The following is a 27,743-nucleotide window of genomic DNA, read 5'->3' as shown; positions in this document are numbered from 1 at the left end:
ACGAAGATCCCCTTTCCTTTCTCCTTTCCCCCATATTCTACAAACACGTGTGACCTGTGTGTACAACACTTGCTCAGCCTCTCTCCCCAGCCCAGCCCACAGCAAACCCGGCCCTTTCTCTTTCCGGAGCCCCACCCCTCGGCTCCTTTCCAACTCTGCCCCTGCGGATCTCGCCCTTCTTCGCCCCGACTTCTCGCGAGAGGTGAGCGCGCCTGGCCGGACGGGAGGAAAGTATCTGCTCTGCTGAGGGGGGAAAGAAGGAGCTGGAGACGGATTGTGGGACAGAGCGCGGGCGGGCGGGCGGGAGGCTTCGGAGCTACCAACGGGTGAGTCCTGTTAACGTTAGCCAGTCCATGATCTGACGGGAGTCTCCCCTTCAACTCTAGCCAGTCCCAGCGTCCCGGGCCGGGGTCTCCCCTCCCAGTCTGTGTTGGACGGGGGCGCTGAGGCGGTGGCCGGGCCCTGTCTGAGGAAGTGGGTGGGGCACAGGCTACAGTCGACCAATAAGAGAGAAGGGAGGCACGATCGGCGGCTCCGAGCACTAATCAGCAAATCACTTTTTTACCTTGCTGAGTACCGCCCCCTTCTCTCTCCTCCCGCCTCCTTCCTTTGGGGGGAAGGCGGGGCCAGAGGCCTGAAGTGTGGGGAGAACTTGGGGGTAAGTAGCCCCGGGGGGCACAGGGCGTGGCAAGGAGAGGGGAATTGAATCCTGAGGGAAGGTCAGTTTAGTGGAGCCAGTGGAAGGCTCGTGGAATGGGAGAAAGGAGAGGTACTTAACTAGGTTGAAGACTGGGCTTCCGAAAGAAGTGGGGGTCAGGGTCTTGGCACTGGAAAAGGCAGGGGGAATAGGCAGGAGGTAGGGAGGAGTAGGTGAGAACAGGATCTGGACGAGGTGACATGCACTGGGTTTGGCTCGGAAGATAGGTAGAGAAAGAGCACTGGAAATGAGGGTCAAGGCATTTTGATTGAACTAATAAAAAAGAACACTAGGGTCATGATTTCAGAGTGAAAGTATGAATTTGGAGAAAATTAAGTGAATGAGTTTAGGAAGACAGTATGGGTGGGCTGAGTGGCCAAGAAGCATGGTTTTGGGAAGGGTTTGAGAGTGGAGAGGGATAAGGGAGGTGTTTGGAAAGGAAACGGCTGATCTTTATAGGCTTTAACCTAGGTATCAATAAGAGGCCGGGATGTTGATTTAGGACTTCTGGTGGATGTGGCCCCTAGGCTGGTGACCATCCTGCAAGCATGCAGGGATGGGGTAGAGAAAGGGGAAAAAAAAGAACGCATGGATCACTTCTCTGATTTTCTTTCTCCCTCTCTTCACCTTCCCAAACGTCCTCACTTCCAGAACACAGGGATGTGGGTTTGGGACTTAGGCAGTCCAAGTTGGAGCCCCATAGGGACTTATATGTTTCTCTGAATTGCTTGTTATGTTCTCTGGGGTGTTTACTACTCAGGGAACCTCCTACCCAGATTCCCGTGTTGCTACTCTCCTAACTTTAAAAGTTTGTTTTCAACTTAACAGAGACTGTTTGAGTATCTCTGATGGTTGTGTCATATTGGTTTTGTGGGGGTGTGCAGCAAGCTCACTTGATTCCTGTTTAAAATTTTTGCAGTAGTGTAATTCTTGTAGAGACATCATCTTTGTAAGCATTTAGAGCACACATGTACTAAAATGAAATTTGTTTAAGTACTTTCCCCACTCATTCTTGAAGCATTGTTAAGTGGATGGTTGCAGATATTTTAAATAGCGTATATATATTTTAATGTAAATAACATAGACACATATTTCAGGAAAGTGAACATTTTTCAGTTTCTTCCTTTATGTCCAGACACAGAAACTAAAGATATGTCATAATATCTTAGGGGAAGGGTTGGGGAAATCAAACACAGTTTGTTGAACATGGAGGATGTAAGGTAAGTGGAGGCTATTGCGAAATGTAACATGTCTGTAAGAAAAGAAGCTAAAGGAAAGCTTGGCAGCTGTACTAGTAGTCTTACCAGTTTGTTCTTAATTCTGTACAGAAAAGTCCAGGCCTTTGCCCTTTGTTTAATAGCTGAGTATCTTTTAATGATGGACTGAATTTAATACAGCCAATTAGGTTTTTTTTGCTGTTATGTAGATTTTCCTTTCACATTCTTTCCCCTTTTATTTTTGAGAAGCAAAATGCCTGAAATACCGGTAACGCTGTTCTATAAAGAAAATTGGAGTACACATAATTCCGTATTAACCTTTGATTTTGAGCAACCAGTTGAAGCTTTTCTCCCTGGCTAGCAAGGTGCCTTTACAGCACATTGAGACCCAATTAATAACTGACCCTGTAGCATTAACTACCGAGTTGGGTTCCAGTATTTCATGTTAAGAACTTTGCAATTGGACATTCAGAACATTTTCACTGTTTGCCTGGCAGAAGCACAAAAAAAAGTCCAGTGAGAGAGTAAAAGTCTCTTTATTTCGGTCATCTATCCTAGAATTTGTGATGGCTTTCACTTGGGCACCATTCAGTTCAAGATTTTTTTTTCTTTTCAGTAGTGTTACCTCGCAGAAAGCTACAGAGTGATAACATTGCTCATCTTTCAACTTGTGGATCAAAGTTTACACCCTGTGAATGTTGCAATTTTTAAACACATTTGTTTACTATGTTTTAAAAATGTTAGTAATCATTGTGACTGTATCTTGTCTTTCTCTCCTCACTTCCAACCCAGAATGAAAATTGTTTTTTTCAGCCAACTCTTTAAGCTGTATTTTACCTGAAATAGCATCTGGCTTTCCCTGAACATAGGTACTCTGAAGTTTTCAGAAGTTACCATTTTGTGCCTATCAAGACTGTTTCTTAGGCTGTAGTGGAAAGGAGTCAGTGTTAAAACAACTTCCTATCCACGTCTGATAAGGAGGAGGCTTCTCCCTGCAAGGAAGTTTTAGGTGGAGCAAATAGCACTGCCATGTAAATGTCTAATAAAGACAGCTCTCTTCTTGAGACCAGTTGGCAGGCTGGCATATAATTGTCCCTTATCCCTTGATAAAAGTACTGAAGTTAAGGTGCAGATGTTGTTTTTGGAGAAAAACAAATGCAGCATTCATTAAAAAACAAAAAGTATTTTGTTGTTGGTTTCTCCGAAATGGTTTGATTTGGGAATTCATGAAACTCTTCTCTCTAAAAACATGTCAAAACAGTTTTTAAGATTCTTTGACGTGTACTCATTTTAAAATGTTGTCTTTTTCTAAGAGGCTTCTTTGTAGACCTAGCATATTCATGATAAGTGAAAACACATCATATTTGGAATCACTGCTGGGTGGTCTTTTGGCTTCTGAATGCTGTAAGGAAGAGGTGCCTACTTCACAGATACTCTGTTTCTGTTACTGGAGCTCTACTTTTAGAACATTCTTTACATTGTGCTCAAGCTCTTTAGTTCTGTCATCTGAAGCCACAATAAATAAAACTAATTCCTTGTCAACATGATAAACTTCAAATATTTGGTGACACTTAAGACATCTCTTTAGGGGCTGGCAGGAGGCATGGTCGTTAAAGCACTGGGCCCCCTCCCACATGGCCAGCTGTTGTTGAGTCCTGGACCTGGTATCTTGCTTTCTCACTTTCCCCCCTCTCTCTGGTCAAATTAAAAAATAATGATAATAAATAAAATTAAATAAATAATTATTATTTTTTTTTAAAAAAACATCTCTTTCTGGGGCCAATATCCTACATTCTTTTAGCTATTCCTTAAGTGGCATTTTCAGTGAAGTTAAGGCTCTTTGATCAATTTAGTTGCCTGAGTTTTTAGGTTTCTTATCTAGCTCTGAATGTAATATCTCAGAAATAATCTAATAAATACAAAATACTGGAAGGAGCATGACTTTTTTTTTTTACTGCATTTAATACATTTTTTTTTAATTATTAGATTTTTTTTCCCCTTGTGTGTGTGTGAGAGTGAGAAATTATCTCCCAGGAGGGATGGCCATGCTGGTAGTCCCTTCTCCATCCTGCTCTCAGGATTCTTTTTTTTTTTTTATAATAGAGTTATTTAATTTATTTATTTATTTGGAGAGGTTTTTGCTATAGGGCACATGTACTGGCCAGAAAGACAAAGAGAGACAGAGAGACAGAAAGTGAAAAATCACCCCCCAGGGGGGATGGCCATACCACAATCCCTTCTCCTCCATTCTCCCCTCAAGATCTTGGGCATGCACACACACACACACGCCCCACGTGAGTTTAAGCCACCGGGTCCGGGACTCGAACTGCAGTTGACTACATGGGAGTTCAGTGACACAGCCATTACGCTAACTGCTGGTCCCCTGCTCTCAGGATTCTGAGCAAGCACACATAGTGCCCAATGTTTTTTCCAAGCTGCTGGTTAGGGACCTGAACAGTGGAGTTGGCCACCACGTGGGATCAGCCTTAGCCACTATACCACCTGCTGGGCCATCTGTACCTCTGTATTTAAAGACCGAGGTCACATTAATTTATGTACTTGGTTTTTTAAACATGATTGAGAACTTTACATTTATCCCTGTAATTGTGATCTTGCTAGTTTTAGTTTATTATTGTAGCTTGATAATGTTATTTAGACCATTCCTCATATCTTTGAAAATTTTTTTTCTAGAGAATTCTTTATTCAGTTGATTTATTATTATTACCATTATTTTTAATTTGCTGTAGGATATGTGTGTTCACCAGAGAGAGACAGAGTGAGAGAAAGTGAGAAAACCAGCTGCTAGGTCCGGGACTCAAACTGCAGTCAGCTATGCAGGAGTCCAGCGCCTTAACCACCACACCACCTCCTGGCCCTTTGAATTATTGATAATTTGATAAATAATGATGTTTGTCCTTTTGTTTGAGGTTTCTGGTAAAAATATATGAAGGTGGACCAGTGTTATACCACACTAATAGACTATCATTATGTTAACATTAGTACACTAATCAACCTTTTGGGTAAAATTTAGTTATGAATTCCACCTACTGTTTTATGTCGTATAACCTTTATTTTCTTTGAAGTATTGAAATCCAAATATATTCTGTCTCTGACATCCATGACCTCCTTGGCTAGTGACTCTGTCAAAAAAGAAAAGGAGGACCCAGTGGTAACAGAAGTGCCCTGCAAGGCAGGCAGTTATATGGACTGCTAGTTTGTAAACCTGGGTTGGTTTGAAAACACTCTGAGTATGCAGCCCAGCAGACCAAGATCCTGAGGAATTGGAACACTGGGGAAAGGGCATCATAGTATGATGAGCGCTGTTAAGGCTGCTTCTTTCTCTCTCTCTCTCAGGCACTCAAAAGACAAAAAGAAAAAAGAAAGGTAGAAACAGCCATAGAGATGTTAAGTGGGAGGGCTTTACTGTGTAGTGCTACACGGAAGGCCCAGGTCCAGCTCCCAGCTCAGCCCCAACAGGCCGGGCACAGTGTCATGTGTCTGTGATCCTCACTAATTGGGAGGCTCATGACATGGCAGGGCTATCATGCCATCTGCTGGTCCCGCCCTGAATATTTTAAATTAGAAATTAAAGAATTGGGGGGCCAGCAGGTGGTGTGGTGGCTAAGGGCGCTGGACTCCCACATGGCCGACCATGGTTTGAGTCCTGGACCTGGCAGCTTGCTTTCTCACTTTCCCTCTCTTTCTCTCTTACTCTGTCCCTCTCTGGTCAAATTAAAATAAATAGATCAAGTTAAATAAAATCATTATAAAAAAAAGAAATTAAAGAATTATACTACTACCCATAGAACAATTATATGGTAGCTTCCTGTAATGTTGACATCTCCAGTTTAGACTTAACTTTTCATTTTCATTTTTATTTATTTAGAGAGATTTTTTTTTTTTGGGGGGGTTTTTGCTATAGGTTACGTGCGCTCAACAGAGAGAAAGACAGACAGAGAGACAGAAAGCGAGAAATCACTCCCCCGGGGGGATGGCCACGCCACAATCCCTTCTCCTCCATTCTCCTCTTGGGATCTTGGGCATGCACGCACACGCGCCCAGCGTGAGTTTTAAGCCACCAGGTCCGGGACTCAAACCGCGGTCGACTACATGGGAGTCCAACGACATAGCCATTACACTAACTGCTGGTCCCATTTAGAGAGATTTTTGCTATAGGGTGCATATGCTTGCATATGAGAGAGAGAGACAGACAGACAGAAAGTGAGAAATCACCCCCAAGGGGAGATGACCAAGCCACAGACCCTTCTCCATTCTCCTCTTGGGATCTTAGGCATGCACACACACAGGCCCAATGTGAGGTGTTTTTTTTTTGGGGGGGGGCACATGGCACTTATCAGGGAGAGAGAGAGAGACAGGGAGGAGAAGCACCCATGTGGGACATGGTCATGCCACAGTCCCTTCTCCATTTATCCATTCTGTTGGAATCCTGGACATGGATACACATGGCCAGTGTGTTTTTCAAGCCACTGGGCCTGGGATTTGAACTGTATAATGAATTGTGAGGGATCTGAGTCCTTAACCACCAGGCCACAGGACCAGCTCTAACTTTTCCTGTTTAGAATAAAAACCTATGGAACCAGTAGTTAGCGTAATGGCTATGTCACTGGACTCCCATGTAGTCGACCACGGTTCGAGTCGTGGACCTGATGGCTTAAAACTCACGCCGGGCACGTGTGCATGCATGCCCAAGATCCTGAGAGGAGAATGTAGGAGAAGGGATTGCGGCGTGGCCATTCCCCCTGGGGGTGATTTCTTGCTTTCTGTCTCTCTGTCTCTGTCTGGTGAGTGCTCACGCCCTATGGCAAAAAACTATTAAAAAAATTTTAAAAAGAATAAAAAACTATACCAGCTGTACACATACAAACACATACATATGTACATATGTAAGTGCCATTAATAATTGTAGTTTATTGGTGTGGTGTTCTAAGTTTGCCAGGCTCTGTGCTGTGAAATGGTGCTACAAACCAGGTAGAACATCGGAAGATATCTCTAGGGACTAAAGACTATGTTGGCAGCCAGCAACTTTTCTGTGTGTTAATTTTAGACCTGACAGTTGAATTTATGTTTGAGCAATTTTAGCTGATAAATACATTTTTAAAGTACCTTCCTCTTTTGAGGTTTTAATTTTTGCTTTCATTTTTTAAAAACTGCAAATTGTGAATGGAAATGGTGCGGGTTTAAAGTAACCATTAGGCAGGACAGGATACATTTTTTTTGATACCATCTCATCCATGTGAATCTGTTATGAATTCTTCTGGAAAGCAGAAGAATTGATTTCATGACCCTTTAAAGTCCTGTCCAGTTCAGACATTCATAATAGAAGCTTAGATTAAGGAATTTACTATTAAAAAACCAGGAATAAAAAAATAGAGTGTAAAGAAAATGAAATTGAAATAGTTCTATTTACACAGTGGGAATATATAAACAAAAAGTAAGGACCATAAATGACAAGAATAACTCCTTTGAACTACAAATAAAGTAAAAATCAACAACAACAAATATTTTGGATTAGGGTCTTCAAATTATTTTATCATGACATTTTTCTCTTCAGCATTTCCCTTGTAGACACTTGTGTTGAGTTTTTCTTTTTTTCTCCTGTGAAGTCATAGTTTTGTTTCCTTTCTTTGTCTTTTTGATTAGAAACTTGTTTTCTTTTTTTAAATTTTTAAAGATTTTTTTGCCTTCCAAATAATATACTGACTATATATAATAGAGCAAAATTCAGTTGGTTTTAAAAGTAAACTTTTGTTGTTTAGCTTCCTTGCAGAGGAAGGATAAGTGTTACAATCAGGAAAGGTTGTAACAAAAGATAAACTTGTTATCAAGTCTTTAAAACTTTGTAGGCAGACATTTAGGGAAGGTTTCCAGCTAAACCACTTGCTAGTTAATACAGTCTTTTCTTTCTTTCTTTTCTTTTCTTTTCTTTTCTTTTTCTTTGTTTTTTTAGAGATTTTTGCTATAGGGCATGTGTGCTCACTGGAGAGACAGAAGGAAATAGAAAGTGAAAAATCACCTCCCAGGAGAGATGGGCATGTCGCAGTCCTTTCTTCTCCATTCTCCTCTCGGGATTTTGGGCACACACACACGCACACATACCTGGCGTGTTTTAAGATGCTGGATCTGGGACTTGAACTATGGTTAATTACATGGGAGTCGAGTGATGTAACCAGTACGCCGTCTGCTGGTCCCTAGTCTTCTTTAACAAACAATTATTCACTTTATTTATTATTATAATTTTTCTAAAAGTTTTGCTATAGGCCATGTATGCTCACCAAAGAGAAGGAAGGTGAAAAAGCAAGCCACCAGGTCTGGGGCTCAAACTGCAGTCAGCCATATTGGAGTCTAGCACCTCAACCACCAGGCCACCTGCTGACCCCATTATTATTATTTAAAAATAATTATTTATTTATTTAATTCCATTAGTTATTATTTTTAATTTGACCAGAGAGAAACAGAGAGAGGGAGAGAAAGGGAACGCAAGAAAGCAAGCCACCAGGTCTAGGACTCGAACCAGGGTTGGCCATGTGGGAATCCCGCGCCCTTAGCCACCACATCACCTGCTGGCCCATTATTATTATTTTTTAATTTGCAATAGGGAACGTGCACTCATGAAAAAGAGAAAGAGAAAGCAAGAAAGCAAGCCACTAGATCTGGGACTCAAACTGCATTCAGCTTTGTGGGAATCCAGTGCCCCAACCACTATGTCACCAGCTGGCCCCTCTTTTGGTAGTTTTTTTTTTTTTTTTCTTTTTTTTGGAGAGGTTTTTGCTATAGGGCGCGTGTGCTAGCCAGACAGACAGAGACAGAGAGAGAGAAAGCGAGAAATCCCCCCCTAGGGGGGATGGCCACGCCGCAGTCCCTTCTCCATTCTCCTCTCGGGATCTTGGGCATGCACGCACACGCGGCCGGCGTGAGTTTAAGCCACCAGGTCCAGGACTCGAACCACAGTCAACTGCGTGGGAGTCCATCCACATAGCCATTACGCTAACTGCTGGTCCCTCTTTTGGTAGTTTTAATCTTAAATATTCTCATATGTTTGAAGCCAGACTGTGCAAAAAGGTTTTCTTTTCTGTTAAATACTGTATTTCTTAATAAGTATCAGAATATAAAAATCTAATGGAATAAAGATTTATTGGTTCTTTGGAAAAGTCATGACATATTTTTCCACGTAAAAATGTGTCATGATTTTTCTGATGACCCAAGAGCTTCAAAAGTCACTTAGTAAACTTGCGGCTGGGGCTTCTGTGGTAACAGTGCTTTGCTGTAGTCCCACAGTCTCACAAAACTTACCTTGCTTTGTGGAATTGCTTACTGTTTTCTCCGCATCTAGTAGAGCGCTTCTTTTTTGGCATAGTGTACAGGCAACTTTAAATGGTAAACTGGCCAAATGTGGGGGTGAGAGTGCTTAAAGCTTACCATGCAATAGGGAAATGGTAAATTTTCTTTTCGGTTATACTGTAGTCAACCATTCTCTTTGAAATAGGAATATACCTGACTAGATGACAGAATCTGGATGATTTAGGGAATATAACATATGATTACCATAAATGATTGCTGTTGGAACCAAATTTCTTTTCTTTCTTTTTTTTTAAAAGATTTTTGTTATAGGGTATGTGTGCTCACCAGAAAGAGACAGAGGGAAAGTAAGAAATCCCCCTCCAGGGGTATGGCCATGTCACAGTCCCGTCTCCATTTTCCTCTCGGGATTTTGGGCATGCACACAGACATGCCTGGTGTGGTTTTTAAGTCACCAGGTCCTGGGCTCAAACCGTGGTTGGCCATGTACGAGTCCAGCACCTTAATCACCATGCCACCTGCTGGCCCCAGAACAAAATTTCTTGGCAATAATTTTTTTTTTTCTTTTTTCTTTTTTTTTTTTTTTTGAGAGATTTTCACTGTAGGGCGCGTGCGCTCGCCAGACAGACAGAGAGAGACATAGCGACAGAAAGCGAGAAATCACCCCCCAGGGGGGATGGTCACGCCGCAATCCCCTCTCCTCCATTCTCCTCTCGGGATCTTGGGCACGCACGCACACGCGCCCGGCGTGAGTTTTAAGCCACCGGGTCCGGGACACGAACCGCGGTCGACTACGTGGGAGTCCAGTGACATAGCCATTACGCTAACTGCTGGTTCCCGGCAATAATATTTTTAAAGCTTTATCAAACTTGAATAACACTGAGTTGGTCTTATTAACATAGTATTTTTGGTGCTGACAATGACTCCTGTAGCACTATTTTCTTTAACTTATTGACATTTATGGTCAAGTAACAGTTTGCTGTAGCTTTACTCATCTGTGTTTGGGATTGATGAGAATTGGTCAATGAGCATAGCAATACCCCTAAATTGACCACTGTTGCAAATATATGGACAAACTTAGAAAATAGTTCTTTTTTCTCAAGAATTTCTAAGTATCTCCATAATGGTCATTGTAGGATACTGTGGCTATTTCCCTCCCAGAATCAAACTTATTCTGGGGTCTTAATATTAAAGTTTGTCAGGTTTATGGTTATTTGCAGCCTGTTTAACTTGAGTCTATGAAAATTTAAAGTTGATCCTTAAAGGTCAATGTTTTGAGGTTAATTGCCTTTGGTTTATTTTTTCAGGGATCATACTTGATCTGAAAATGAATAAGAAACAATTTTAAAAAATTATTTGTTTAATTGCATTTATTATTACTATATTTTAGTTTGCTATAGGGCACATGTACTCAACAGAGAGAGACAGGGAGAAAGAGAAAGCAAGCTACCAGGTCTGGTATTTGAACTGCGGTCAGCTAAATGGGAGTCCAGTGCCTTGATCACTATGCCACCAGCTGCCCTCCCCCCCTTTTTTTTTGAATGAGCAAGAGAGAGCACATGTGGTAAGGTATGGAGTGAGGTAGAGAGGTTTTTGGCCAGGGTATCATGACACTGCCTGATTTTCTTGCCCCAGCCTCCGGATTAGCTAACTGAGCTGTGGTACTAGCTATTTATGTTGAGCTGGGAACCTCACCCTGGCCTCCCATGTGGCATTAGCTGCCTTACAGCAGTGCCACTCCCCCACCCCCTGCTCATGCTACCATGGCTGGGGCTTTCATCTGTTTTTGTTCGGCATCCTACCCATTTCCAGGAATTTTTCTACTTCTCAAATGTACATTAAGGCCAAACATAGATAGGTATTATGTTCTCCAGTTACTTCTAACTTTGCTTCCTACTGCCACTTTAGGGAGTTACTCTGTCTTTGTTTTTGCTTTATTAATATTTCTGGGGATAGCTCACAATAGTTCTTAAATCCTCCAGAAGCCGGGAGCCTTAAAATTCTAGTCAAGTAGTTGCTTGTATAAGGCTGCTCCCAGAGAGTTTCTAATCTTTGGCCATGTGTTGCCTAATTTATGATTCAGCCTAATTCTTACCCCCATTTTTTTAGTCATTTGCTATAAAATTATTTGGCCTATTTAAACTCGTCTCTTTAATAGTTGTCCCTTTATGTCTGAGCCTAAAAATCCAGAAATTAACTTCAGTCTTCTCTTTGATTGATTAATCTACTAATGGTACTCTGCCGCTCTTGCATTTCTGAAATTGTTGTGTCTCAGATTTTAAACTCCATGAACCCTCTGAAAGGGTCTTGGAGATCATTAGGGATCCCTGGAGCCCACTTTGAGAACTGCTCTTTTATAGTGCCAAAGTTGAAAAATCAGCCCTTTTCTGAAGGGAAGGAATGAGAAACTTTCAACCATCTTTGAGCTTTTTCTTTTCTTTTCTTTTTTTTTTTTTTTTTCTTTATTTGGAGAGGTTTTTGCTATAGGGTGTATGCATTTGCCAGAAAGACAGAGAGAGACAGAGAGACAGAAAGTGAGAAATCACCCCCAGGGGGGATGGCCACTCTGCAATCCCTTCTCCTCCATTCTCCTCTCAGGATCTTGGGCACGCATGCACACACGCCTGGGATGATATAAAGCCGCTGGGTCTGGGACTCAAACCATGGTCGGCCACATGGGAGTCCAGAGACATAGCCATTACGCTAATTGCTGGTCCCTCTTTGAGCTTCTTAAAGGGTAAGCTGTTGGTATTTGCATCAGAATTACCCAGGGAGGTTTTTTTTTTGTTTTTTTTTTTTTTAAATGGAGATTCTGGGCAGTCCTGCTAAGAGAATCCAGAAGGCTTAAGAAGCTGTGCTTTTCGTTTTTATTATTATTTTCCGCTATAGGTTGTGTATATTCATCAGAGAGAGACACAGAGAGAGAAAGTAAGAAATCAACTCCAAAGGGGGATGGCCATGCTGCAGTTCCTTCTCCATCCTCCTCTGTGGATTTAGGGTAGGCATGCAGATATACCTGGCATGTTTTTCAAGCTGCCAGGTCTAGGACTTGAACCGTGAAATTGGCCATGTGGGATCTAGCTGCCTTGATCACCACACCGCCAACTGGCTTAGAAGCTGTATTTTTTCAAGGAGCCAGGTGAATATGTGTAATTTGAGAACTATTGAGTTTGATTAATTTACCTTACTTTTAGAAAACCTAATTTGTAAAATTTTAAAATTCAAACAAAAAGAAGTAAGTACTTGAATAGTCACATTATAGAAGAATTTATGTTATTAAGGACTAACAGATTCTGACATGCATATTAACCATGTGGTTTTTGTTTTATTTTTTTGAAGAGGTTTTTGCTATAGGGTGCGTGTGCTCGCCAGACAGACAGAAAGAGACAGAGAGACAGAAAGCGAGAAACCACCCCCCCCAGGGGGGATGGCCACGCCACAATCCCTTCTCCTCCATTCTCTTCTCGGGATCTTGGGTACGCGTGCACACACGCCTGGAGTGAGTTTTAAGCCACTGGGTCCTGGACGCAAACCGCGGTTGACTACATGGGAGTCCAGCGACATAGCCATTACGCTAACTGCTGGTCCCCATATTAACCATGTGTTTTGATTAATGGTAGTTATCACATATACTGGGAGTGGGCAAACTAAGGCCAGATAGTAAGTACATTAGGTTTTAGAGGCATGAGTTTCTGTTGTGTCTGTTTACTTTGCCATTCTTATGCAAAAGTAGCTTAGACTCTATGAGTGAGTATGCTCTAATAAACCTTTGTTCATGGACACTAAAATTTGAATTCTAGGGGAGCCAGGAGGTGGCATGATGATTAAGGGTGCTGGACTCCCACATGGACAACCGCAGTTCAAGGCCCAGAGCTGGTGGCTTGCTTTCTCGCTCTTGCTCTCTCATTCTGTCCCTCTCTGGTCATTTTCAAAAATAAGTAAATTGGGACCAGCAGATGGTATAATGGCCATGTCATTGGACTCCCATGTGTCAACTGCAGATCAAGTCCCGGACCTGGTGGCTTAAACTCATGCTGGGTGTGTATGCGTGCATACCCAAGATCCCCAGAAGAGAATGGAGAAGGGATTGCGGTGTGGCCATCCCCCCTGGGGGGGGGGGTTTCTCGCTTTCTGTCTCTCTATCTCTCTCTGTCTTTCTGGCGAGTGCATGTACCCTATAGCAAAAACCTCTCCAAAAAATAAATAAATAAAGTTAAATAAAATAATTCTTTTTTAAAAATTTGAATTTCATACAATTTTCAAATGTCATGAAATAGTCTTTCTAGGAACCAGCAGATGGTGTAATGGTTACATTGCTGGACTCCTACATAGCTGACCACAGTTCGAGTGCCAGACCCAGCAGCTTAAAACTCATATCAGGAAAATGTGCATGTGTACCTAAAAAAACCCCAAGAGGAGAATGGAGGAGAGAGGATTTCGGTGTGACCATCCTCCCAGAGGGTGATTTCTTGCTTTCTGTCTCTCTGCTGAATGCCTGATAGCAAAACTCTTTCTAAAAAAAAAAAAAGGAAATAGTCTTTCTAATTTTTTCCCAACCATTTAAAACCATAAAAATCCTTCTTAGCTGTGGGTCATACAAAAATAGGTGGGCCAGGCAGTGTTGCATACTTGTAATTCCAACTGTTCTGGATGCTAAATGTGGGCAACATAGCAAGACCCTGTCTCAAAAGCAAAACCCTGGGAGGGGGCCGGCAGGTGGCGTGATGGTTAAAGTCGCTGGAATCCCACATGGCCGACCGCGGTTCGAGTCCTGGAGATTGCTTTCTCACTTTGCCTTCTTCTTCTCTCTCTCTCTCTCTCTCTCTCTCTCTCTCTTACTCTGTCCCTCTGGTCAAATTAAAATAAACAAATATATACATAAATAAAGTTAAATAAAATAATTCTTTAAAAAAAAGTAAAGCAGAATCCTAGGGGACCAGCAGATGGCATAATGATTGCATTGCTGGACTCCCACATAGTTGACCATGGTTTGAGTCCCAGACCCGGTGGCTTAAAACTCATGTTGAGTGCATGTGTGTGCATGCCCAAGATTCCAGGAGGAGAAGAGAAGAGAAGGGATTTCAGTGTGCCATCCCCTTTGGGGGGTGATTTCTCGCTTTCTGTCTCTCTGGCAAGTACACATGCCCTATGGCAAAAATCTTTCTAAAAAAAAGCAAAACCCTGGGCCAGCAGGTGGCATGGTGGTTAAGGCACTGGCTCTCACATGGCTCTATGGTTCAAGTCCTGGTCCTCATGACTTGAAAATCACAATGGGCATATGTGTGTATATGCCCAAAATCCCAAGAGGAGAATGGAGGAGAAGGGATTGCAGATAGTCATTCCCCAGGGTATGATTTTTCATTCCTTCTTTCTCTTTCTGTCTTTCTCTCCAGCAAATGCATGTTTCCTGTGGCAAAAATCTAAAAATACAAAAACCAAAACAAAAGAAAAAACAAAACCCCAAAAAGAGGCAGGTTGAATTGGCTCATGAACTGGTTTGCCAAACTGTTGATGTATTTCATAACTGGATTAAGAATTTAGAAAGAATTATAAAATAGGCCAGCAGATGGCATGGAGATTAAAGCACTAGATTTCCACATGGCTGACTTCATGGTTTGAGTCCTGGACCCAGCGACTTGAAAATCATGCTGGGCACTAGTGTGTGCATGCCCAAAATCCAGAGAGAGAAGAATGGAGGAGAAGGGATTGGGGCATGCCTACCCTCTCCACTCCCCCCAACCCCTGTGAGCACATGCACCCTGTAGGAAAACTAAAAAAAAAAAAAGATTAATATTAGAATTGCAAACATTGCTTAATTTTCTTAGACAAGAATGGTACTCCAAGAACTTGTATTCCCTCAAATTCATGCTTCTGTGTTTCTGGACAGTAACTTATATAATAAGCATATAAGAAACACTTTTTTACTAAATTGTTATGCAGATTGTCATTCTTTTTCATTAGATTACATTATAATATTTTTGGTTTGTTAAAAGCAATATGAGATGAGGCCAGCAGGTAGCATGCTGGTTAAGGTGTTGGACATTCACATGGTTGACCATGGTTCTAGCCCCAGAACAAGCAGCTTGCTTTCTCATTCTCCTTCTATCTTTCTGTCTCTCTTTCACTGGTCAAGTGAAAGAATGATGAAATTAAATAAAATAACTCCTTTTTTTAAAAAAGCAATATGTGATCATTGTGGAGGCTGAAAAATACTGAGGAAGAAAATAAAAGCACCAAGAATACTGTTATCCAGGGGTAACCATTATTCACCTTTTGATGTTAATTCTCTCATCTTTTATATTCATATATATTTTTCAGGTTTTTGCCATAGGGTGTGTGCACTTGCCAAAGAGATAGAAAAAGATAGTCAGAGGGAAAGTAAGAACACTTCCCAGAGGGGATGGCCACACTGCAGCCCCTTCTCCATTCTCCTCTTGGGATCTTGGGCATGCGTCAATACGTAACTGGTGTGAGTTTTAAGCTGCTGGATCTGGGACTGTTACTGCAGTCTACCATGTGAGAGTCCAGCATCTTAACCACTTTGCCACCTGCTGGCCCCTCTTTTTTTATATTATTTTGTTTGCTTTAAAAAAAAATAGATTTGAAATTATGGTACAAATGCGTTTTTATTTTCCTTCTTAATTTTACTTAATTTTTTTTAAAGAATAATTTATTTAGCTTTATGTATTTATTTATTTTTAATTTTATCAGAGAGAGACAGAGCGAAAATGAGAGCAAGAGAGAGGGAAAGTGAGAAAGAAAGCTGCCAAGTCCAGGATTTGAATCATGGTCAGCCATGTGGGAGTACAACGTCCTTAACCATGCCACCTGCCAACTCTACTCCATGCCACCTGCCAACTCTACTCCTTTTTAAAATTTTGTTTAATCGGGACCAGCAGGTGGCGTGGTGATTAAGGTGCTAGATACTCCCACATGGCCGACAAGGGTTCAAGTCCTGAATCTGGTGGCTTGCTTTCTCACTTCCTCTCTCTCTCACTCTCAACCTCTGTCTCTCTGGTCAAATTTAAAAAAAAAGAAAAAAAAGAATGAATAAATAAAAATAAAATAATTATTTTAAAAAATTTTGTTTAATGTACAACATTTTCTTACATTAAATAGTTTACAAATATTAAATAAACAACTTAAATACAGTATCTTGTAAGGCAGTATCTATTTGTCCTTAAACATTTAATTTTATTCCTGTTCTTTTTGGGTCATAAATATGACTGTGATGAACATTTTAATATATAAATGATTCATGTTTCTGGTTTTATCCTTAGAATAGAATCCCAAAAGAGGAATGATTTGTTCAAAGGATATAAAATATTTTAAGACATTTGATAAAAATATTGCCAAATTGCTTTCCAGAAAGATTGTCCAAATATGTACTTCCAAAAATATTATATTAAGGTGCCCTTTTTGCTGTCTTCTTGATTTTCATTCTGCTGCACTTGAATATCTATCTTAACAGCTCTGGCCAAGATTTTGTTCATAAGGTTTGATTAAAGGTTAATTTGACAAGTAACTCTATCCTCCCCATTTTTAACACTCTAACCAAAGACTATAGGACTTCTTTTATGCTATTAAGTGATTAGAAAAGCATAGAATTGGTTGGGTCTAGTCAGATAAAGTGCCTTAGGCACAAAATAGTGAGTATTTATGTTTTGCTGCCATCCTTTTTCCTCCATTTCTCCCTCCTTTCAGAATTCTGGGCACGTGTACACATATGCCTGGTGTGTTTTTCAAGCCACCAGGTCTGGGACTTGAACTGAATTGATGGCTGTGTGGAATCTGTCTCCTTCACTACTAGGCCAGATTCTTGTTAAGAAAGGAATGGCTTCTTAAAGTTTTAACTTGCATCGCTAAAGTCTAATCCATTCCTCCTTTTTTAAAGTTTATTTCTTCTAGGAGCAAGCAAGAGAGTAAGATTGAGAGACTATACTCCCAGCAGAATCTCGATGCCACAACCCACCCACCTCAGCCATCAGCCAGCCCTAAGTCATGGGCAGGTGCCTCCCTGTTTTATTCACAGAGGTTCTCAGATTGAACTGGGAACCTTCCCGTGTAAAATTCCCTGCAGAGTGTTATTTTAACCCTGCACCTGTCTGCTCTCCACCATCCCCATTTTGATGACAGATAATTAAGTCGATCTCTTTCTCTCTCTCTTTTTTTTTTTTTTTTAAAGAGGTTTGCTATAGGGTGCATGTGCCCGCCAGAAAGACAGAGAGTAACAGGGAGACAGAAAGCAAGAAGTTACCCCCCCAGGGGGATGGCCACGCAGCAGTCCCTTCTCCTCCATTCTCCTCTCAGGATCTTGGGCACGCACTCACACGTGCCCGGCGTGAGTTTAAGCCACCAGATCCAGGATTCACACCACGGTTGACTACATGGGAGTCCAGCAACATAGCCATTACACTAACTGCTGATCCCATTCTCTCTCTCTCTCTTTTTTTAAGAATTACTTTATTTAACTTTATTTTTTTAATTTGACAAGAGAGGGACAGAGTGAGAAAGAGAGAAGGAGTGAGAAAGCAAACTGCCAGATCCGGTACTCAAACTGCAGTCAGCCATGTGGGAGTCCAGCACCCTTAACTACCATGCCACCTGCCAGCCCCTATTTATTTATTTTAATTTGATCATAGAGGGACAGAGCAAGAGAGAAAGAGAGAGAGAAGGAAAGTGAGAAAGCAAGACACCAGGTCCAGGACTTCAAACTACAGTCTGCCATGTGAGAGTTCAGCATCCTTAACCACCATGCCACCTACTAGCTCTGGCTCTGTCATTCTCTTCTTTAGTCATGAAATTAAAGTAGTCCTCTTGTAATCACTAATATACCTCCATTTAATTTATTTAATTGCAGTTAGTCTAAAATTATTTTGTTTGCTTGCTTATTGTTCATCTCTTCTTTTTAGACTGTAAGTGAGCTCCATGAGGGCAGAAACCTTGTCTCATTTACTGTTGACTTCATAGACTGTCATAGATTTCAGTGAATAAAATGGTGAATTAAGGAATTTTAAAACTGCGTATGATCCAAAAGGTAAATTGTGGTTATTGAGTTCAGACTTTGTTAAATCCTTACCAAGACTGTTAATCCCCATATCTTGTGCTTTTGTCTATACTCTGTAGTTGCTAGTAAAATAATTTTATAAATTATCAAAGACAGTAAAAGAAATAGCAGATGATCTAAATAATATGTACACATACACTAATCCTCCTGTAACTAATTGAACTTGTAAATTGAGCCATCATTCTTAGCATTTACCTGGTTTCTTAAAAGCCATAGAAGTGAAAGGTTATTTTGGGATTTTTAAAATTTTATTTTATTTTATTTATTGTTTTCATTATTTAATTTGCATGTGGACTCACCAGAGAGAGAAAGAGAAAGTGAGAAAGCAAGCCACCAGGTCCGGGACTCTTAACCATGGCCTGCCATGTGGGAGTCCAGTGTCTTAACCACTACACCACCTGCTGGCGCCTAGTAATTTTTTTTGAATGAATGAATGATAGCTAGTCTAAACCTCTGTAGTGTTTTGGAATTTTTGTTATTTATGTTACATAAGCCTGTTTTACTTTTTGAACCTGGCGATGCTGATTTTTTGTCATTAAGAAACTAACAGGCCCCTGGGTGTGTTTGTATTTTGCTTTTATTCCTTACTTAGAGTTGGGTCATCTTATTAATGTCAGTTGACTACTAGGAAAATTATCACATAACAACCATTGACTTTTTAATTCCCACTGAGGGACTCCATCCTCATCTATTAAAAAAAAAAAAATCCATATTTACCTAAAGAGAGAATCTGTTTTCTTTTTGTCAAGAGGTTTTTGCCTTAGGGCATGTGGGCTCACTGGAGAGACAGACAGACAGACAGACACAGTGAGAAGGAAAGTGAGAAATCACTCCCTGGGGATATGTCCAGGCCACAGTCTCTATTCTCCCAGGATCTTGGGCCAGCCTAGATTGGGGGTATTGGTGCATGCCTGTGGTTCTAGCTGACTGGGCAAGAGAATTGCAACATGGTGAGACCCTGTCAGAAGTTTCTTTTCTCAGGAACCAGCAGTTAGCAAAATGGCTATGTCGCTGGACCTCCCACGTAGTCGACCGCAGTTCGCGTCCCGGACCCGGTGGCTTAAAACTCACGCCGGGCGCATGTGCGTGCATGCCCGAGATCCCAGAGGAGAATGGAGGAGAAGGGATTGCAGCGTGACCATTCCCCCCTGGGGGGTGATTTCTTGCTTTCTGTCTCTATGTCTCTCTCTGTCTGGCGAGCGCACGCGCCCTATAGCGAAAAAACCTCTCAAACAAACAAACAAAAAAAGAAGGCTCTTTTCTTGGGCTATCCTGGTGGTACAACAGTTAAGGTAGCTGGATCCCATATGGCTGGCTGCATGGTTCAAGTCCTGGACCAGGTGGCTTGAAAAACACACTAGGCAAGAGAAGAGAGAAATAGGGAAGAAGCAATTGTAGTGTGACCATCCCCCCTGGAGGGGTGCTTTCTCATTTTCTCTCAGTCATTCTTTTCAAAGAGCACACATGCCCTCTGACAAATTAAAAAAAAAAAAAAAAAAGTGCTCCACTTAACTACAAAAATAAATCACTTTGGCTGACTCAGTGGCCTAGTGGCTAAAGCAGCCAGATCCCACATGGCCAACCATATGGTTCAAGTCTTGGACTCAGCTGCTTGAGAAACACGCTGGACACATGTGTGCCCTAAATCCGAAAAGAAGGGAGAGATGGAGGAGAAGGGATTGTGGTGTCACCATTCTCCACTAGGGATGCCTTCTCCTCTCCCCTTCTCTGTGTCTCTCTGCCTGTATTTGGTGAACTCATGCATCCTCTAGTCAAAAAAGATAAATAAATCACTTTAAGGTGAAAGATTTTTTTAAAAGCAAGAATGATAGCAATGACAAACAGCAAGAGACTTGAGAGAATGATTTAAGAATAATTGTGGGGCCTGCTTGATAGCACACTGGTTAGGTACTGTACATAGGAAGCCAACCCCACATGGCTGACCAGGCTCTGAGTCCTGGCCTCTTCAGCTTGGAAAACACCCAGAATCTTGACTGGGTAGAGGGTTGAAGTGTGACCAGTCCCCATGGGGGGTTGCTTTCTCTCTCTCTCACTTAATACACAAATGTGCCTTCTGGTATTAAAAACAAAGAGAATTGTGAGTGTTTAAGAAAGGAAACCTTCCATTGTGACTCCTTTTAGTGAAAATGGTAAAACAAAGACCAGCAAATTGGGAAGGAAGCAGGAAATTCTCGTTAGTTGCTGTCAGTTGAATATTTAAGAGCAACGAAAATGCTTCCTTCTGTTAGATTTTAATGCCATTTCTCCCCAAGATTTTTTTTTGCTTTTTTCCCTTTTATAAACTCATCATTTTCTCATCTCTGTATCCTAGTATGGATGCTATTAAGTAAAATTTAGAAGCCATATATTGTGGAGTGAGTATACAAAGCCAAGATAAATTTTGAATTTTGTGGTTTGAGGGAAACCATTCCAGAATTTATTTAATTGCTTCCTATGCCAGTACTGCCCCACTTCTCAATGAGGACCCTTTCCTTCCTCTCTTTTAAATAGGGAGAAAAATGAGAATTAGCCTCAAATAACAGAACCACCATGAAAGTAAGGAATCCTATCTGATCTTTATGCTATGTCTACTGCAGCCATTGTAGTTTGCTTCATGTTAGAAGACCTTATTGAAATAAAATTATCATTTTTTTCTTTTTTCTTTTTTTGGAGAGGTTTTTTTGTTTTTTTGCTATAGGGCGCGTGCGCTCGCCAGACAGACAGAGAGAGACAGAGAGACAGAAGGCGAGAAATCACCCCCCAGGGGGGATGGTCACGCCGCAATCCCTTTTCCTCCATTCTCCTCTCGGGGTCTTGGGCATGCACACACACGCGCCCGGCGTGAGTTTTAAGCCACTGGGTCCGAGATGCGAACTGCGGTCGACTACGTGGGAGTCCAGCAACATAGCCATTACGCTAACTGCTGGTTCCCCATTTTTTTCTTTTTAAGAGAGGTTTTTGCTATAGGGTGTATGTACTTTCTGGATGGAGAGAGAGGCAAAGAGATAGAAAGCAAGAAATCACTCCCTTAGGGGGATGGCTATGCCATAATCCCTTATCCATTCTCCTCTTGGAACTTTGGGCATGCATTTATACCCGCCTGGTGTGTTTTACGTGCCAGATCTGGGACTCAAACCACAATCAACTATGTGGGAATCCAGTGACTTAACCATTACATTATCTTCTAGTCCCATCATTTCGATTTTATTAGAAAAACAGGTTCTCAAACTATTAAGTGAAATTATCTCTAGCACAATAGTTAGAAATTTTTCCAGAGATGAATTGCTTTCCAGAAATGATTTGAGTTCACAGCCGTAATGGCCTAGGTCTATGCATTTATATACTTTTATTTACTTTTTTTTTGGACCGTGTTGTAGTTCCAGAAAGTGCTAAAATATCATCTCGTATTTAAAGCAAACAAACCAGAAAACCCCCTTGTCTTGGGGCTATGTGAAGAAGAGTGAAGCTCTCATTTCCCAGTACACAGTCATCAGCCTGAGCTGGCTTCTCCTAGGAACAGAGTTTATTGAAGCAATTTATCCTGGCTAAATGTGATATAAATCTGTGTACACGTAGGTACATACAGGCTGTCTTCCATTACAGCAATGCTGCAGCATCAGTTTCCTTCATAGTTAGAACATGTTCCTATCACACTGAGAGATGACCAGGAAGCCACTTCTATTTTATATAGCGCCCCACAATTTTAAACACCAATTAGTTATAAAATTACTGATTAAACAACCAGAAGTACTGGTTTCTAACTCCAGAGTGAGTTCAAAGAGAATAGAAGAGATGTTCCGTAGCTACCCTCAGTAAGTTTTAACATGGTTTTCTGAGGATCAGCTTCAGCGTAATAAGTTAACATTCTATTTTAATGTAGGCCTGGCTGAGATGGACTTTGCATTTTAGTGTATCTCCAAAATCAAAATTTGAAATTTGGTTACAGCCCTGAAGTTATTTCCAGGCAGATTCAAAGGATAGTTTCTCTCTCATCTTCCTTTATTCTTTGTATACATTTCTCTTAGGAAAAGATGTTTGAAATGATCTTTTGGAGTTTATTCTGTGAGATTGCTTTTGTTGTTTATTTTCAGTTATTGTGAGACTGTTTTTAACTCTCTTATCCATTTTTCTCTTCTGCTCTTCCAAAATAATGTTTGCCCTTTAGGAATATCCTTACAGCGATTTGCATATTTTTTATCCTTAGCTATCTCCTCCTCTGTTGTTATTCCTAGTTGGAATATGAAAAATTGCCTCAGCACATTCAAATTGACACCATTGTTCTTTGACAAAGGATTTCAATCCACATTTTGAAAGTTTAGCTTCAATAATTAAACAAAAAATGTATAAACTCTGTTAAATTCTTCAGAGAAATAGAGGGGATGGATGGCAGTGCCTTTTAGTGCTGTTTCTTTTATCCCCTGCAGCAGCTCACATCTGTTGGCTGCAACAGAGCAGCCCAAGAACTCTGGCCGAGAGCAGCACAAACAGCCGGAACATATTCACCCAGTAAACCCCCAAAGAGTCGACATTTGTTTTATTGCTGCTTTTAAAAACCTAGCCATAAATAGAATCAGAGGGGGAAGGGCATCGATATTTCTCCATTTGCCACAGACGATTGGTGGGGGGAGAAGGAGGCTCCCAGTGGGGAGAGAAGGTTTTTATTTTTATTTTTTTATTAATGAAAATCATTTCCCGTGTAGCCCAATAGGATGGGTGCTTTGTTTTCTTTGGCAATAATCTGGGATAAACGGCCCTTGCCAGCAGTCTCGTAGTTTATACACCAGGGAGCCTGATTATGGCCCTGTAAAATGGAGCACCCCTCCTATAATCCCTTAATTAATTAAATGACAAATTTTGGTCTTCTCTAGTTCAGAAATATGGCTTCCGCATCGAGCGTTCAGTGGATTTATTGACATAGGGAACTGCACTGGTTGTAATTCAGCACACTGGATAAGTGTGTTATATACTGTAGCAGAAAGAGAGAAAATCTAGCAAAGGCTTGAAATTCCTTGACTATTAAGGTCTAAATTTTTCTAATTAAAAGTTTCAATTGAAGCACAATAGATCATATGCCACCTGTCTAATGGGTCTCTCCAAAGTAGCCTGTGTTTACAGCTTTGATAAATAGCATTCTTAGAGCACCTGTTTCTAGGCTTGATATTTTTGAAGCACTTTTTTTTCTTGCTCCAGCGTATTTAACATAACTTTTTCCCCCTGCCTCCCCCTCCTCAGCTCCGCTCTGCTATATGAAATATGGGAGACGACAGACCGTTTGTGTGCAATGCCCCGGGCTGTGGACAGGTACGTTTACAATATACTTTATTGTGAATGTCTCGTTGTGAATCAAAGTGGCTGTTTTATCACTAAGGCAAAGAGTTTAAAGCCGGTATTTTACGTGATCACTGGAGGTAATCAGATCAGAGGATTTGCAGTGTGTAAATCCAAGTTATGAGGAAGTGTAGGCACTCTACCGTAATGAAATCTGCCTTGCTCTCTTCCATATTGTTATTCTACTGGTGTTTGTTTCCCGACACAGTGTTGAAGAGTACATGTTGCTCTCTCCTCCTTTCTAAAGCTATCCATATAAATATAAAGCAAGTTTGAAAATATCTTTTCCTCAACCTTCATGGGTATAAAAATCTCCTTAACATATTTACAGAGGCAACTGAGAATATATCCATTCATTGTGAACCCCAATTTTCAAATGTGTTTATTATTTATTTATTATATTGCTGTGGGATGTGTGTGCTCACAGGAGAGAGACAGAGAAAGAGGGAAAGTGAGAAATTACCCCTCAGTGGGGATGGCCATACCACATCCCTTCTTCTTCAGTCTCTTCTCAGAATTTTGGGCATGCACACACACATGCCCAGTGTATATTTCAAGTTGCTAGGTCCAATACTTGAGCCAGATAGCCATGTAGGATCCAGCTACCATGCCACAGCTAGCTGGATTTTTTAAATAAGAAAAGTTGTTTTTTTTTTTAAGAATTATTTATTTAATTAATTCCATTTGTTATTATAATTTTTAAATTTTTACCAGGTAGAGAAAGGGAAAGTGAGAAAGCAAGCTGTCAGGTCCACGACTCCAACCATGGTCAGCCATGTGGGGAATTCAGCACCTTCAACCACCACGCTCTACCTGCTGGACCCTGAAAAGTGTTTCTTTTGACAGTTGACCCAGAAAATCTTTGTTAGCAATTAAGAAAGACAAATTCAGGGCCAGCAGGTGACGTGGTAGTTAAGGCACTGGATTCCCACATGGACTACTTTCGAGGTTCAGACCTGGTGGCTTGAAAATCATGCTGGGTACATGTGCATGCATGTGTGCCCAAAATCCTAAGAGGAGAAGAGCTTGTGGTTGGCCATCCTGGTTGGGAGGTGATTTCTCACTTTCTCTCTCTCTCTTTCGAGTACACATGCTCTATGACAAAAACCTTAAAAAGAAAGAAAGAGAGACAAAATCAACATAGAATTTATGAGATCTCATAACCTTTTCTCTGAAGCCATGGAATGTATTGTCCTGTGTGCAGCTGTCACATAATTGTTTGTTTGCCTATATGTACATTATATGTATGATGATTTTTTGTGTACTTTTTTATAAAGTAATATTATTGAAATTACTTTGTAAAAGTAATTTTATGAAAAAATTTTTTTATTTTGTACCTTCTAAACTCTTCTTCCTAGACCCTTCCCTATTACCATATTCCATAAAGGGTGAAGAAAGGAATACAAAAAAAATTTTATCTGTCTTCATGAATTCATTTTATAGAACCTAGGGAGTAGAGTTTCTCTTCTGTTAGGAATATGTCATGTGACTATCCAGTGACACTGGTGGTATGTGAGACTGCAGACTAGTTCTACTAAACATTGTAAATACTTAGACAGAAAGAAGCTCTAAATTCCAGAGATTACTAAGAATTGACATTCAAGAGGTAGATGAGATGGAAGTGGTGACAAGGAATGGATGGAAGAAAATTCAGAATTCTAGTAGATGCTGAAAATTTCAGAAAAGACCAACAAAGCCATTGTCTTCTGCAGTATTCAATATTCTGGAGTGTTGGGACCAGGAGTTGGCATAATGACAATGTCACTGGACTATCATGTACTTGACCGTGGTTTGAGTCCCAGACCCGGTGGCTTAAACTCACACTGGGCCCGTGTACGTGCATGCCCAAGATCCTGAGAGGAGAAAGGAGGAGAAGGGATTGTGGTGTGGCCATCCCCCCTTGGGGGGGGGGGGGGATTTCCCCCTTTCAGTCCCTTTTTCTCTTTTTTTTGGCGGACCACAATCTCATTCTGGAGTGTTGGGACCAGGAGTTGGCATAATGACAATGTCACTGGACTATCATGTACTTAACCGTGGTTTGAGTCCCAGACCCGGTGGCTTAAACTCACACTGGGCCCGTGTACGTGCATGCCCAAGATCCTGAGAGGAGAAAGGAGGAGAAGGGATTGTGGTGTGGCCATCCCCCCTTGGGGGGGGGGGCGTGATTTCCCGCTTTCAGTCCCTTTGTCTCTGTCTTTCTGGCGAGCACACGCTCCCTATAGCAAAAACCTCTCCCCAAAAAAAGAATCCTGGGGTGTACTTTCTTCCTTGTGAAAGTTTTTAATTTTTATTATTGACTGCATGCTCCCTATATATTTGGTTGTTGGGAAAGTCATGATGTACTTTTCTATTCAAAAATGCATCATGACTTTCCCAACAACATAATAGTTATATTTTAGTTTTTCAGTGGAAGTCAGTTGGGAATATAGGATAAATTTGTTTCACTTACCATTTACCTGTATTAAAGTACGTATTTAAAAATGATCCCTTCTGTAAATTTGATAATATAATTTATTATCACTTTTAGAACTGATACCTGATACTTTTTCACTTCTTTTCTTTAAAGATTTTTATTTTGGTGAAAAGACTTATTTCTTACATATTTACTGTTATTTTTTTTTTCACTTACTATTGAGCTACTCAAATCCTATACCCCCTCTTATATACTGTATGCTTAAAACTACCCAGACAAGGACATCTCAAAGAAATGAAAATGGGTGATAAAAACAAGGCATATACAAGAAAAGCATCTCTGAACTCTCTGAGTAGGAAAGATATAAGTAGTGTCTCTTCGGGCTACCTCATTAGAAAAGAGTAATAGTCACAAATTTTGTGACATTTGTATGACTCCACAAATTTGTTTTTTTATTTCTTTTGCTCCCCACCTCCCGAAGTACAAAAACAGTAGGGACTTTTTACTTTAGTTCTTTCCAGTATAGTTGGGTTCTGTTTACCATCACCTTTTCCTTTCTCTCCTTTTCCCTCCCATTTGTCGATGTGTTGGTTATTAGGATTATCACCTCTGGGTTAGGTTGTAAAAGCTGCTTTCTCCTCAGCGAGGAGATGATTATGGAACTCAGGGAGATCACAATCTTCTTCCTTGGGATTCAAGTTATTTGTCTCGTATAAAAAAGGCTAGAAGGCTACAACTTAAGACTTTGAAGATAGCGTGATTCATCTTTTTACCTTCTTTGCATGTTAAATCTTTATGGTTAAATGAAATTATATTTCTTAAGGTATATTTAGTCTCCTTCCAAGTCTCTCCCAATATCTGATAACAAATAACTTCAGAGTGGGATCTCTACAAGATTTACTGTGATTGCTTTATGTTATATGAAATAGTGAAAATCTGGCAGAAAGATAAATTTGGTAAAGTGAACTACCCTTGGCTTGTCATCCAACTTCCTTATGTCCCTTGAGAATGGTTTCATTTTGGAGCCACCTTGAGGTCTTAAAGCTATTTATAATCTACTTGTCATTGATTCAAATTTTTTGTTCCAGAAGTGGTAGAATAATAAAAAAAAACTGTACAAGTCTGGGGGGGTGGATAATAAGGACCATGATAATTTTGCAAGGCATAGTTTAGAACCTATTATCGTAGAAGTCTCAAAAAAGTAATAACTTCTCTCAGGTAGAGGAAGAAGAAGGAAAGCAAGTTATAATTCAGGAGACTGGTCTTTTAAAAGAAAACATGTAAACAAATGAAACTATAGGAATCTTGCATTATTTCAGTACCTATTACCTGCCCAAACTTTACCCTGTGTACCCCTACACAAAGAAATCATCTTATGCCTTAAAATTAAAGGAAGGTGAAAGGAAAATTCACTTAAAATAGACCAGTGGATTATGCACTTCACTATATAATCAAAACCACCAGGCTTTCAGTGGATACATAAACATGTTTTGGTTGCTAGGTCTTTAATGGCTGTTATTTTTGGATTCCGTTCATGATCCACTTCCCAACAGTAAGTCTGATGTGACACAGCTGAGTTCTAAATATGCTGCATGTACTTTTTTTTTTTTTTTTTTTTTTAAAGATGGCTGCTGAAGGTTGCACTGTCTGCATTCTTATCTGAAAAGACAGGTGATAGGATTTTTTAGCCCTTAATTTTCCTGC

The 27,743-nt window shown here is 40.7% G+C and overlaps 1 protein-coding gene across 12 annotated transcripts in view; it reads left to right on the top strand.

Moving 5' to 3' along the window:
• The first annotated feature begins 232 nt into the window (after positions 1–232).
• Positions 233–27,743, top strand: part of LOC102481159 (cyclic AMP-dependent transcription factor ATF-7) — a 132,980-nt gene continuing 105,469 nt past the window's right edge. For 8 of the 12 annotated variants that reach the window (XR_003548014.1, XR_003548016.1, XR_003548010.1 and 5 more), the window contains exons 1-2: positions 548–658; positions 23,531–23,599. Coding sequence is in view for 4 of the 12 variants with exons in the window: in XM_027768529.1 (XP_027624330.1) it covers positions 23,552–23,599 (48 nt within the window). In the remaining 8 variants the exon portion in view is untranslated. Of the gene's footprint in view, positions 327–547; positions 659–18,143; positions 18,269–23,530; positions 23,600–27,743 lie in introns of those variants that run through there. The other 4 variants (XR_003548017.1, XR_003548012.1, XR_003548015.1 and 1 more) reach the window with 3 other exon arrangements.

This window comes from Tupaia chinensis, unplaced genomic scaffold (assembly GCF_000334495.1).
Source record: "Tupaia chinensis unplaced genomic scaffold, TupChi_1.0 Scaffold146740_1, whole genome shotgun sequence".
NCBI lineage: Eukaryota > Metazoa > Chordata > Mammalia > Scandentia > Tupaiidae > Tupaia > Tupaia belangeri.
Note: the sequence above shows the minus strand (reverse complement) of the source record. Positions and strands in the feature narration are given on the sequence as shown.